This window comes from Desmodus rotundus, chromosome 4, assembly GCF_022682495.2.
Source record: "Desmodus rotundus isolate HL8 chromosome 4, HLdesRot8A.1, whole genome shotgun sequence".
NCBI lineage: Eukaryota > Metazoa > Chordata > Mammalia > Chiroptera > Phyllostomidae > Desmodus > Desmodus rotundus.
The window spans coordinates 135,928,615-135,942,645 of NC_071390.1; the positions used below are offsets into that span (position 1 = coordinate 135,928,615).

General features: G+C 35.5%; 1 protein-coding gene across 5 annotated transcripts in view; it reads left to right on the forward strand.

Annotated features, from left to right (window-relative positions):
- Positions 1 to 14,031, forward strand: part of MPP7 (MAGUK p55 scaffold protein 7) — a 246,332-nt gene that overhangs the window by 190,973 nt on the left and 41,328 nt on the right. For all 5 annotated transcript variants that reach the window (XM_053922894.2, XM_024560596.4, XM_053922896.2 and 2 more), the window contains one exon: positions 10,869 to 11,039. In XM_053922894.2, coding sequence (XP_053778869.1) covers positions 10,869 to 11,039 — 171 coding nt within the window. The remainder of the gene's footprint in view (positions 1 to 10,868; positions 11,040 to 14,031) is intronic.

A 14,031-nucleotide genomic window follows, 5' to 3' on the forward strand; every position in this document is an offset into this window, starting at 1 on the left:
TAGAAGTGCTTGCCAGAACAGTTAGGCAAGAGAAAGAAGTAAAAGCCCTTTAGGTTGGAGAGGAAATAGTAAAACTATCTACTTGAAGGTAATACCATCTTTTACCTAGCAGATCCTTCTTCTGCATTGATTGATGATAATCATATGGATTTTATTCTTCATTCTGCTAATGTAGTGTATAGCATTATTTGATTTTTATGTGTTGACCCCATCTTGCATTCTTAGGATAAATCACACTTGGTCATAATGCAATATACTTTCGAGGTCTGTCCAGAAATTATCCAGCCACGTATCCAGCCAATGGATCATGAGAGCTTTTCCAAGGGTTGTTTAGAAGAAATTCTGAGACCCTGGTTTATTTTAGAATCTTAGCCTTGCCCCTTATCCACCTTCACACCCTGTGTCTCCTGAGTCCACAGGAGAGGAAAAACAGAAGTTATCTATCTTGCAGACAGAATACACTTAAACCAAAAATGGGACCGCCCACCATCTACTTGTAGACCTATAACCTGTATTGATCTAAATTAAGCCTATAACCCAGTGAATCCGTGATAATTTTCACTTTCTTTGAAGTTCATGAAAATTAAGCACAAAACAGCAAATGTAAGTAGCCCTTAATTTGATTAATGACCGATTACACTTTAAAAAAATATATTCCATGTCAAAATGATCTGCGTGGACTCTTTCAACAGGAGTAACATTATAATTCTGCAAGAATTAAATGTCTATTTGTCTAATAATTATACCTTAAAACCATATTTGCTAAGCTGTCACTAAAGCGAACGTACGCTGTGTGGGATGATGATTACTAATGCATAGCATACCACGTTTCTTGGAGGTCAGCATAGTTTTCAGTGAAAGATGCTTGGCTGTTATTAGTGGAAGAAGGAAAACAGCTCACTGCGCCATACAAGTTGTGTAGTGTTTGCATAAAATTTTATAATAACACCATGAAGGTAAATTGATAGTATGCTGTAAATATGAATTATAGAAAAGTGCTCCTTTTAAGGTTGAATTCTGAAAGTTAAGGGTCACCTGTATATAAAGATTGTTATACATGGTATATATTTTTAAATTTATTTCATTATATATTTCATTTCCATCTAATTTTTGGTGGATAGTGTGGAAGTTGGCGTATTTTGGGGGGGGTGTCTGTCTATCTGTTAGAGTCCACAGGTGTTTTTCTCAATGGTACAAGGGTCTGCTTTAAAGATTCTCTCTCCATTTTCCCTATGCAGTACGAAATAGTCCATATGAAGAATTTTTTTTTAACATTGGTAAGAATTACAGACTGCTTTCCCTCTGGTTAATTCATTATGGAAATCTTGTTATAATCAATTCACAAAGCACTGCTTATCATGCATCTGTCTTCAAATATAATTTCTTGCAAGTGGTTTCCTGAAAAATCATCAAGTTTTCTGCACTGCTGCCCTTGCTGGAGTGCTTCATGCATTCTTTTAAAACAAGATCAGTTTTGGGACTTATGTAAGTTAAGACTGTTCTTTCTATTTAACTAAAGTGTTTACCATAAAGTTCAATAAAAAACAAAACTGTCCATTTGCTGTTATTTCTTTCAAATGTTGTTGTTTACCTGTCTCTACTGATATGTGTTTTTTCCTAATCCTTTTTCTTCATTTTCCTATGTGTGAGCACCACTAATCTGTAACAAGTTACATTGCCTGTTTTAAAAATTTTGTAAAAACTGCCATTTCTGACAATATTCAGCCATTTAATTAAGGACTATAATGTAGGTAAATAAAACTATGTCTAAATATACTGCCTTAAATATGTTTCAAAAATAAAATTTATATAAAGAGAACTTTTAGAAGTATTCTTTCAAAAGTGGTGCAGGTTCTTTCTTGAACAAGAAAGAACTCTGCATAATATCAACATGTCTGGATTTCTACTTGGAAATATTTTTTTCTGACAGTGAGAAACCATTTCTGCTTGGAGAATTTTAGGTTGCATAGACTCAACTTAAAAAAATATATTAAAATTTCAAATCCAATTTTCCCCTCTTTTCAGAACTACATATTTATATTCAAGTTTATGTTTGCATACTATATTTTTTCATAATTTTGAAAGAGTATAATTAAGAGCTGGTTCTTTATAGCTGGCTGGCAGAAAATTAAATTCTTATACGGTTTCTCTTTTTTTATATTAATGCTGTGCTATGCTTTAAAAATAAATTGTCAGTGGTATCAGGAAAATTTTTTAAGACCTGAGTAGTATTTTTCCCTTGGAAATTGCAAGTTGATATCTTATATTAGCTTCCATGATTTCACTAGGTACTTTTGAATTTCAGTTTTTAGTTTGAGATGAGTTCAAAGATTCAAGGGTATTTATGGCATCTGAACATTTAAGTTTTATTGAGAGGAACATTGAACCTGTAACATTCCAGAGATGAATTTTCTGTTAGTTTGTTCCAAATCCTTTTCCCCCTTTATATACAAAATTAATTCTGTGTGGTTGGTAAATATAATCCATCATAATGTTATATTTCTCAGGTGATTTTTTTTCCCTCCTGACATGGTTATAAGATGAATATTTTTTATAAGATGAATATTGCTGATTTACCCAGCTTCTTCTGATCTCAGTAACTTTTAGAGTTTTGCATTGACTTTTTAGTTTAGTTTAAACTTTAATTTAAAGCGACAAGATTTTTACTTGTCACTTTAAGATGTTCTTAATTTTCCTCCATTATCTTTTGGAATATATTATTATTGACATACTACAGGAGCATCATTCCAACAATAATTTTGTCCCAGAATCATATTACTCCATAATTTTGTCTGTTGTGATTTATGTATGTCATTATAACAACATTGGCTTTATAGTAAAATGTTGATTTTAATGGACATTTTCGATGTTTTGTTGTCAGGTCCTAGCATTGTGTAATAGTTTTCAGCTGCTTAGTTTTCATTGTCTTCATGTTTTTTTTTTTTTTAAAACTTCTTTAAAAGGTCATTTATATTAAAGTTTTCCTTGAATTAAGGTATAATAAATATATGCTGGGTCAAGTTAATTGAGTGTTTAGACATGAAAAAAACATTTCATACTATTTTTGGTAGTTCTTTCAAATTAAAAAAAATCACATTTTAGTATATTGAGGCAAGGAAAAAAGAATTACGATTTTTATTTTTATTTACTTTTAAGAAAGTAAGCAGTTTTCTTGATTGTGTTTGCATCAAATAAGTGTATTTTTTGTAAATTAGGAAGTTTAGAGTGGATCTTTATATAAATCTCTAATTTTTGAGGTGCCTGTGACCAATATTGTTTCTGTTATGATTCAAATAGATTTCACTGAGACTCTTCTCATTCTAAAACATCTGTAAAATTTAAAAATATTAATATCTTATTAAAAACTTTGAGAATGCGTAATATCTGATGTTATTACATGAATTTGGCTACATAAAAGAAATGCAACCAAAGGTTGAAACTGTCTCATTTGAAAATTGGATGTGGTTACACGACAGTATTTATTTTCTTTGAATTAACAGACATCTGGTATCACTTCTTTCTAGTTCGCATGTGTGTTTTGAGGTGGTTCATATTGGTGCTGGGTTACCTTGACTCGTTGGAGGGCCTCTTCTTGTGTTAATGGACATGATTGTTCATTAAACGATCATGTATTTTTAATAAAATGCCATCCTAAATGTCAAAATTTTTTTAAAAAGTAAGATCATTAAAATTATAAGTATATTATAAATTTACACTGAAGTTACTTATTTATGGGAGCCAAAGTATATGATAATGATTTGTTATTTTTTAAAAAGTATTTCACATCCATTTTATTAGTTTGGTTATAACTTCTTATATCTATACTTTTTAGGTGAGACTGCCGGTTCTCTATCTTCCTTGACCTTTGTTTGATCTTTAGGTCTTATACTATAGTCTCGTTTTTTGAAAAGCTCGTTTCTATTTTTAGTTTCACTGCTTTTTACATATTTTAATTTGTTGGTTATTTCTAACTATTGTGATTATAAAAACTTGTTCTATTACTGTAGTCATTTCAAAATATAACAGACTAAGAACCTGCTTCTGAGACATGGTCAAAATGTATTTTGTGTCATCTGTTGCTATAACCACACAAACACCTCACTAATACGGGAGTTCATGTGTTTGGTTGTTTGTGTATTATGAACAGTGTTTGGTAGGATTTTTTTTTCAAATTATAAAATTATGTTACATTAATTCCTTAAACTGCTGCTCCTCTTTGATAATTTTTCCTATTAAATTATTTCATAAAGGAACAGGAGGCTCATCATTTTTTCCTATTATATATCTATAGAAATGTTACTGTAGAGTAACATTTAAAATTTTCTTCTTGATTTTCTTTCATCATTTAATATTTGTACCAAAGCCTTGGCCATCATTTTCTTTTTTTCAACAGTAAAAGAAGAGCTGCTTAACCCCATGGGATTTTACACCTACCTCATTGGGTTGTGTGGGAATTAAATGAACTAACCCACATAAAGGGCTTCAAGTGGTGTCTGTCATCTATTAAGTTTTCTGTAAACATCAGCTGTCACCACTACTACTTCTGGTGATTTGGTATTGATATCATTAATAAGAGAATTACCTAAACTCGGACCTTTTTGGTCACATGATAATAAGTCGTCTGATGCTCCAGGGCAAAGTATGTATCAACATGAAGTAGTAAAAGGATTGTTCAGTAGGTGTGTCTGGGACCATTGGTTAGTTTTTTAGAAAAATATAAAATTACAGCCTCACCTCACAAGCTTGATCTCATGATTATAGCTGAGTAATTCCAGATGGGATAAAAAAATTAAATGTAAAGCTATGTAACCTGTATTTTTAAACTTTAGAAAATATAGGAGATTCTATTTCAGACTTAAGGGTGGGAAAGTCATAAAAACAGTGGAAGAAATCACAAACAATGATCTCAAAAATATATAAAGAACTCACACGACTGCATACCAGGAAGACAAACAATCCAATTAAAAAATGGGCAAAAGACCTGAATAGACACTTCTCCAAGGAGGACATACAGAGGACCCAAAGACATATGAAAGGTTACTCAGCATCACTACCCATCAGAAAGATGCAAATTAAAACCACAATGAGATATCAGTTCACACCGGTCACAATGGCCATCATTAACACATCAACAAACAAGGAGTGTTGGTGAGGTTGTAGAGAAAAGGGAACCCTAGTGCACTGTTGACAGGAATGCAGACTGGTGCAGCCACTGTGGAAAACAGTATGGAATTTCCTCAGAAGACTAAAAATGGAACTGCCTTTTGACCCAGCAATACCACTGCTGGGATTATACCCTAAGAATCCTGAAACACCAATTCAAAAGAACCTGTGCACGCCAATGTTCATAGCAGCATAATTTACAATAACCAAGTGCTGGAAGCAACCTAAATGCCCATCAGTAAAAGAATGGATCAAAAAACTGTGGTGTATTTACACAATGGAATACTATGCAGCAGAAAGAAAGAAGGAGCTCCTGCTCTTCATGACAGCATGGGTGGAACTGGAGAGCATTATGCTAAGTGAAGTAAGCCAGGAAGTGAAAGACAAATACCATATGGTCTCACCTGTAAATGGAACCTAATTAACAAAACAAAAAGCAAGCAAAATAGAACCAGAAACATTGAAATTAAGAACAAACAGATGTTAACCAGAGGGACAGGGGAGGGAAATAACCAGGGAAAGAAGGGGAAGGGTCATCAAGGAACATGTATAAAGGACCCATGGACAAAGCCAAAGGGGGTAGGATCGCGGGTGGGAGGTGGGGCAGTGGAAAGTGGTGGTGGGAAAATGGAGACTGTATTGGAACATTAATTAAAAAATCACAAATGAAAAAAATTCACAGATTCACATAGGTAAACATTGATATTTTATCAAAAACAAAAATTGAAAATCTTAAAAGTTCTTTGCAGCACATAGGTCTAAGGACCATGACCTCAAAAGATACATGTATGTATATGCATTATTTATGAAGACACTAGTTAAAAGTGATCAAAATATATTAAACAACAATTTACAGATGAAATAAGAAATGCAAATGAGTAATAAACATAAAAAAGGCTAATTACACCAACAGTTCATATGAAATGCTATATATAGTTCTTCACTTGTCCAATCATTAAAGGCTTTAATTGGAAGTCCTTTTATGAGAGAATGGTAATATGGCCATTGGTACTTACTGCTCGTGGAAATGTACACTGTTATTAACCGATCTGAGAAGCATTTGGACGAGATCTATCTGGCTTCGCAATTTGTCCCAATGAAATCCTCAGTGACACGGATGAAAGGGAATGTGCACGGATATCTATTGCAATCTTATTGAACTAAGGAGCAGATAACAATGTAAATGTCACCTTTTATAGTAAAAAATAAGTCTAATTTCAAAGGGTTGCAATCAAATGATATGTTAATATACCATAAATGACTTCTACTGGAAAATATGAGATAGGAAATGTCTCCTGGTGGTTAAGGGCTGACCTGCAACTGCAGGCTTTCTCTAAAGTCACCTTCCTATTGTAATAATGTTGAATTGCTGTTCCTTTAAAGCACACAAATCTCTAGCAGCTGTGGGTAAGTGCCCTGGAAAAAGCCTGTCCATAAAAATGCTGAGCCAATTATAAATTATAAAAATGTGAAATATAAGGAAAAATATATTTTGTGTAAAACTGTTCCCTTACTCCAAATTCCTTGTTACTGTTCCTTTTACCTTCCTTCTTTTTTAAAAGCCAATTCTTGCTAAGACTTTGGCACTAGAAATGAACTGGAATTAAACAGGTTCTAGGTCACTTATAAACATTTATCTGAAAGAACCCTCTGTTTACTTTTACTTTAAATACACTTTTTTAATCTCCTTTTTGATGAGAACCACATAAGATGTGAAGGCTAGAAATATTAACCCCTCTTCCTGACACAGAATTTACTTTCTCTAAACTTCGATTTAACCAAGGTGTGTGGTCACGTCACTCATCCTGTTACGACATTTGAAAGTTACAATCTCTGTACTGCCTTGAAGGGCATGCCGGATAGATTCTAGCAAAATAGACTGTTTGGGGCTCTTTTTTTTTTTTTTTTTTTTTTGGTTTGAGAAATAATAGGCAACTACTCTGGATTTCATAAATTTTGTTATATTCTCTATTCTGGGTGTTTTATTGCTTGCTCTGGGTTTGGGATTTTTCTTTTCATATTTTTTTAAAGTCTGTATGTTTATATATGGGTATTTATGTACATATGTATATGTGTGTACCCATGTATATGTGTATACATCTATTGGGTAATGTAAATATGGAGCATATACAGGCATATGTGGGACAGGGGAGGAAGGGATTGTGATAGGTAATGGAGTCGGAAGGATGCCTTTAAAATATAGCACCGGAAATAACATACATCGCTAGAAAGAGTAACTAAAAAAAAGGAGAGTTAATGCATGCTAAACCTTTCTGTTGTATTTCTTTAAAATGACTCACTATTTTAATAGGGTACTTTTAATATTTAACATTTAAATCTGGCTTTATTTTTAATATTTTGTATCTTTTATAATATTAGCCAGTTAAAAACTTATTAATAAGCCCCTTAATTTATTTTTCCCTTTCTTGCTAGACTGTGTGTTGTGGGAACACAGGGAGGTATAACATGTTCCTGCCTTCAAGGTACTGTAAATAAGTTGGAGGCATAATCAAGTACTAATTTATAGCTATCGTGTATAGCATTTACCACATGCCAGGTACAGGGCCAAGTGGCTTACGGGAATTGTTTCATTCTTAACAGCCCTGTGAGATGTAGGTATTATTATTTTAAAGTTGAGAAATTGAGCCAAGACGTTTTTTTAAAGTTGGCAAGTCACACATATGGTAAGTCAGTCAGTAGGGCAGAGCTCAGACCTGTTTACCTCCTGTCTTTGCCTTTAACACCTAGTGATGCTGCTGCTGTGATAGAATCAGGGTGGAGAGCTGAGTGCCCTTTCCCTTTGTCTCAAGACACCAAAGCTCAGAACCTGTGGGAATTTCACCTGCTTGGGAGTCACCACCCAGAAAATGGGTGTGAATGAGGCCAGACCCTGCCACAGTGTGTGGGTTAGCACAGTGACAGTGACGTGTGTGCTGGGCAGGGAGCAGGGACGGAGCCAGCCCACAGGGTCTCCAGAGTTCCTTCCGACAGGAGCCTTGGTGTATGCACTGTTCTGTCCTTTTGTCTGCCACTTAGAACTTTCTCTGTGGAAGTAGTAAATGTGCCCTTTTTTTGTTAAAATTTACATAAGAAGATGACACAGGAATGATAGTAGGGATTTTGTTGCTGCCCTTGTAAATTCAATTTAGTAAACATTCACCAGGCAGCTAGTGTGCACCCAGCAGACATCACCACACCATCCTGTGGACCACGGTCCCCAGCTCTGATGTCTGCAGACCCTCAATGTTACAGATCTGATCACTTCTTTCTTTCTTTCACTATCCATTTATTGTTTATAATGAGAGCAAAAACTTCAGTTAATTGTAAAGACCCAGTTGGGTTAACACTTTCACTGAAATTCAGGATTTAGCTGTGATTTGTGATTCAGAAATTTTTCAGGTTTTCACTTTTGGACTTGATTTGCCTTGGATGAGGCATTTATATCCTAGTTAGAATTATTCCTGTGCCAAAGGTGCATAGTGACTTGAGGAAAACCCTCCCCCTATACAAGGAATAATTGTGAAGGCATTTCTAGTTCTACCTGCTCATCCCGTAATTGCCTTCCTGGAGACGAGAACCGTGGAAACCCAAAATTAGAACACAATGAAATGCCATCATAGGAAAAGTTAGAATAGCTAATGTGTCATTTTTGTGCTAAACAAAGAGCCATCTTATTATATTGGATTCCAGTCTTGGCCAGCAGTCACAGATGACAGAATTTTAGGATGGGATCAGGGTGGGATAAATCATTTCTGCAAATGAGGCAGACACCACTGTCTGGGAACCACTCTACTAAAGCCCTGGAAGCAGTAAGAATCTCTGATACTTCTGGTATCATTGCAGTGACTCTGAGATTTTGTCTGTCTGCCTATCTGTCTGTCTGTCTGCCTATCTATCTGTCTAGCTATCTAGCTATCTATCATCTAAGGAGCTCCTTGTCTGGGTTCTTATGAGTCTTTCCCAATATCCTAGAAAACAGAGAAACAAATACTATGCTACATGTCTCTGGCCCTTTACACAGAAGTTTGAATTGTGTCTGCATGTGGGATGTGCGAGTTCACACACACCTTTTCTTTCCCGTAGGACCAGGACAGCACATTTCCCCTTTCACTTCCCTCACATCTCATCTCGCATAAAATACCTAAGTGTTTCATCACTTAACCTCTTCACTTTTTCCTCTTTATCTTTGATAAGAGACCTTTAGAACAATTATCTTCCTTGTTTCAAATGCTTTGTAAATGTTTTCTCTCAAATCTGAGTATTTCCTCAAAATCAGAATGACTCTTGATGGCCCACAGGAATATAGTCTCAGATTAAAGTTTTTATTCTATTCTTAAAATGTTGGTTGATTTTTATTAAACTGAATCAATGAGTGATAAAACTCCATAGTCATTGATAATTGTTTTTAATATGGCCTTTATTTTGAATCCTACTAACCTCTTAAATACAATGGTGATAATTACTCTTTTTCTTTGTTCTCTTCACACAGATTAGATATTATATTTTTATATTGTGTTACAGAATAGTTTTATTTTTAAAGGTTTCTATGTATCAAATTTAACCAATATTCATTTTTAAAGAGAATATGTTTTTACATATTTAAAAATGTATTTTGTTTTGTACTACAGAGTTGATATAGGGTATGTATAATGTTGTAATAGGCAGGCTGTTTTCTCTGTCTTAAAGTCTGGATTTTGAGCGAGTATAAAGGTTTGTTAGGGTAGGAACTGAGTGCACATCCTACTCAGATCTTGAATGGTGTGCATGGTAAATATCACTATTCTTTCCAAAGAAACAAGGCCAGATCAGTGCAAAAACGTGAAAAGCAAGCAGAATGAAGTGGGTGTTGACCAAGAAAAGTAGCTCTTGCTGAGACTTTTAAGCCCAGATGTTAAGTGATGGGAGTGAGCTAGAAAGGGAGCTTTAAACAGACATGAAAAGTTATTCTATTGCTTAAGAAGTCATCTTGGTAAAAGATCATATGACCTGTTGATGAGTACACAATTGAAACCATGAAACTTATTTCCAAATTTCAGTAAGCTTCAGATCATAAAAATACAGAATTTCTAAAGAAGAGACCTGAGCTCAGTCAATTATTCCATTCCCCTGGAGTCTCATGTAAGTTAAATAACTTGCTTTTAGGAACAGGCTGGTTGTATCGGCCTGATACACATAGGCCCATTTGACCCTGTGCTTTCCCTAATTTAGTTTTCTTTGTGTTTAATGATAGATGCTGTCTGTGCCCCAGGTATGTCGTTAGGCTATGCTTAGATTATGACATGAAATATTCTGGTGTTTATGAATGAGAGAATTCATCATTTATATTTAAAATATTTTTAAAGTGCTCTTAACTTTTTCTTATGAAATGTGTTCATTAATAAGTCCATGATAAATTATCCTTGATTTCCGACTTCCTTATTTTCCTTATAACATAGTTGTTTTACTCACTGATTGTTGAAGAAAACTCTATGATTTAGAACCAAATAATATTGATATCATTATAACATATAGTTAAATATTAGATGATTCTCTTATAAATTGTTTTAATGAAATTGTATAGTATCTATTTTTGTTCTCTAAGTGCACTTGTAACAATATTATGGTGAATAAAATCTGGCCCAACTTTGAGGGTTTTTTAAGTTTTTGTTTTGGGGGAGGTTTTTTTTTAGTTCTTATTACTAAAAATATTTTTTTTGTATTTACAGCTGGCTTTAGAAGAAGTTTCCGCCTTAGTAGAAAAGATAAGAAAACAAATAAATCCATGTATGAGTGCAAGAAGAGTGATCAGTATGACACAGCCGATGTGCCCACATACGAGGAAGTGACCCCCTATCGGCGACAAATGCACGAGAAGTACAGACTTGTTGTCTTGGTTGGTAAGTGTTCACTTTTGTGTGTAATTCTGATGAAATAAGTGAGATAGTAAGAATTTCACTTCAGAGATATATATGGAGTCCCTTTTCTGGGTCCTTATGAGTCTTTCCCAATATGCTTGAAGTTTTTGAGCTAAAAAATCCCACCCGTAGTTCAAGTAGACCCCGCACCCCTTCAGGGCCCTAAGCTGAGTATCCCCACTTAGGGCGTCCCTGGGTCAGGTCAGCAGGCCCCTTGGCTCTGCTTTGTCTTTACTGCACACTCTCCAGGCGTGGCCCTTCATTGCATATTGCACATCATTACTGTTCTGCTTTCCCTCTCTTTAAAATCCACCCACCATTACTAAAGTGTCCCAGGCTGATTTTCCTTATGTTTATCCCTCTCTAGTCTGGTCACATGGTGAGCAGCCCAACCCACCTGGGTTGATCCTCCCAGCCACCAAGGAAAGGCTCCATCCAGGCTTGACCTTAGTCTCTGCTCTGTCTTCAGATTTCAGAGGCTGCCTCTTGGGAGGCTTTTGATGGCATAGATAGCATCATGCCAGTGCTCAAGGACGTGCCCTCCCCTTCCTGTGGCCACCAGCCTCTACTCCAGGGCTTCTCAGACTTTGTTAGCACAACAGTGTCTGATCCCTCACAAGCTCACAGATGCCCAAGTTCATTTGGGAACGCCTTTTGCTATTCAGCCACTGCTGTCGCTACAATGCAAATGCAGTGAGGTGCCCGTGCACCGGGGAAGCCTTGCTGCTCTGTTGAAATGGGTTCCGTTGCCATTACCTTCTTGTATTGGTTGTTAACTGGCTGCAGTTTATTTTTATATCACACTTTTTATATCATGCTTGTTTTGTACTCCTGTTATCATGTTTAAATGATTGTTTTTAAGCCTTTGCTTTTGTCTTAATTTACTGTTTCAGGATTTGTTCAGTGATACTTAATATTTAGTTTGTTATGATCAACTGATTTGTTATTATTGTCAGCTTTTATTCTAAAATTCTTACAAGAAAAATAACTATTTGAAACTCTTTAGCCCCCATCACTTTATTTCCTATTTTGAAGCACTTGCTGGTATGATGTAATTTTTAATGTTTTAATTCTCCCTTACCGTTGCTGTGGCCTTTTGTGGAGTGAAAGGGACAGTGTCCTTCAACAGTGTTTCCAATTTTTCGCCTTCTGTGGTCATTGCTCAGAAAACCTTCCAGCTTGTCTGGGTGGCCCATGTGTAGTATTGGAAGCTCATTTTCTGGAGCGACCCTGTCTCTCATATCCTGTGAGGCGGGGTGGGGGAGACGTAAGAAATAGGCTTCTGGGGCAAGACAGGCTGCATTCCGACCTGGCCTGCTGTGCAGTAGCCGCGTGACACCTGACATTATAGACTTTTCCGGGTCATCTGTGTCTTCACCTGAAAAATGAGGACAATAAGAGCCGCTGCTTTTACGTTTGTCTGAGGGTTAAATGAAATTCTATTTGCAGACTTAGGCCTATTTCTGGCCCCTCAGTTAGGTTTTAATAAGAAGGAGCTATTTTGAATTAACTAAAAATACAAGGTAAACATGAAATGTTCAGATATGAATAGGCTTCTGCTGATTTTGAACCTCAGTATTCACAACACTTATAAGTTAAATTAGATTATTTAGCAATTTATTGTCTCAAAAAGGGAATCAAGCAGTGGATTTAAATTTTGGAAATTCTGGATTATTCCTGAAGTGACTGTTTATTTTCGTTATTGTAAAAATGATATACTTGGGAAAGAGCTCCTTGGCCCCTACAACAGACCTACAAAGAGCAGTATAGCACCGTGGCCCTCCTTAAGCCCAATCTGGTTCTCTCGGGGTTTTCTAAACCAATGGGAATAAAGTTTGCCTCAAAACTATTAGATAAATATTGTTAAGGAGGTACCTTAGTTTTATTTTCTCTGTTATTCCTATCACAGTATTGTATGATTTTTATTCTTGGACTTACCATTCAAGAAATTAAAATAGACCAAGTCATTAACACGGCAGAAACATGCAGGGGGGGACTTTGAGCTTCATCACAAGTGCTTCATTTTTGAAGCCACGTTTCAGCTGCTAAAATATGTCAGTGACAGTTTGTGTTACAGTTCTTTCTGTATTTAAAAGTATTTTCCAAAAAGCATGTTCAGACCAAATGTCAGGCATTTAGTATATTTTTCTACATAAGCTTTATCTTTGGTGAGACCTGACTTTTAAAAAGTAAAGGAATAAGGCCAATAACGTGTTTGCAGGGGAGGGAGGAGGGAGAAAGCTTTAGTGTTAAAAAACTATAAAACACTTCATAGCTGAAGCCAATAGGAGAGCAAACTTTTATCGTGTGGATATTCCCCTTTGGTTACAAGGCATCAGAGGAAACTAATAATAAACCTTTCTATACATTTCATGTTTCTAGCTTGAGCACTAAGTACTGTTCTGTCCTCCTTCGTGCTGAATCTTATATGCTGTGTAAAGACTGCTTTGTGAGGTGGTTTGAATAGACATTTATAAGACTCATCATTTTTTCCCATAAAACAAGGGCAGAACAAAAAGGTCTCCCTCATAAAGCAGAGAGAAAAGTAACTCAAAATTAAATGTTAATATTAATACGTTTAGAATTCCTATAGCTTTTATTATTTTTAATCAGCATATTCGCTTTAATAAGTATATACAGAATCTTTTTTAATGTTTTATTGATTATGCTAAAATATTTGTTCCATTTTTTCCTCCCTTTCATTCCCCACTGCCCTGCACCCCCCTCCCACCCGCATTTCCCCTCCTCACTTAGTTCATGTCCATGGGTCATACATATAAGTTCTTTGGCTTCTCCATTTCCTATATTATTCTTTACCTCCCCCTGTTTATTTTGTATCTACCATTAATGCTTCTTATTCCCTGTACCTTGTCCCCCATTGTCCCCCTCTCCCTCCCCACTGATAACCCTCCATATGATCTCCATTTCTATGATGCTGTTCCTGTTCTAGTCGTTTGCTTAGTTTGTTTTTGTT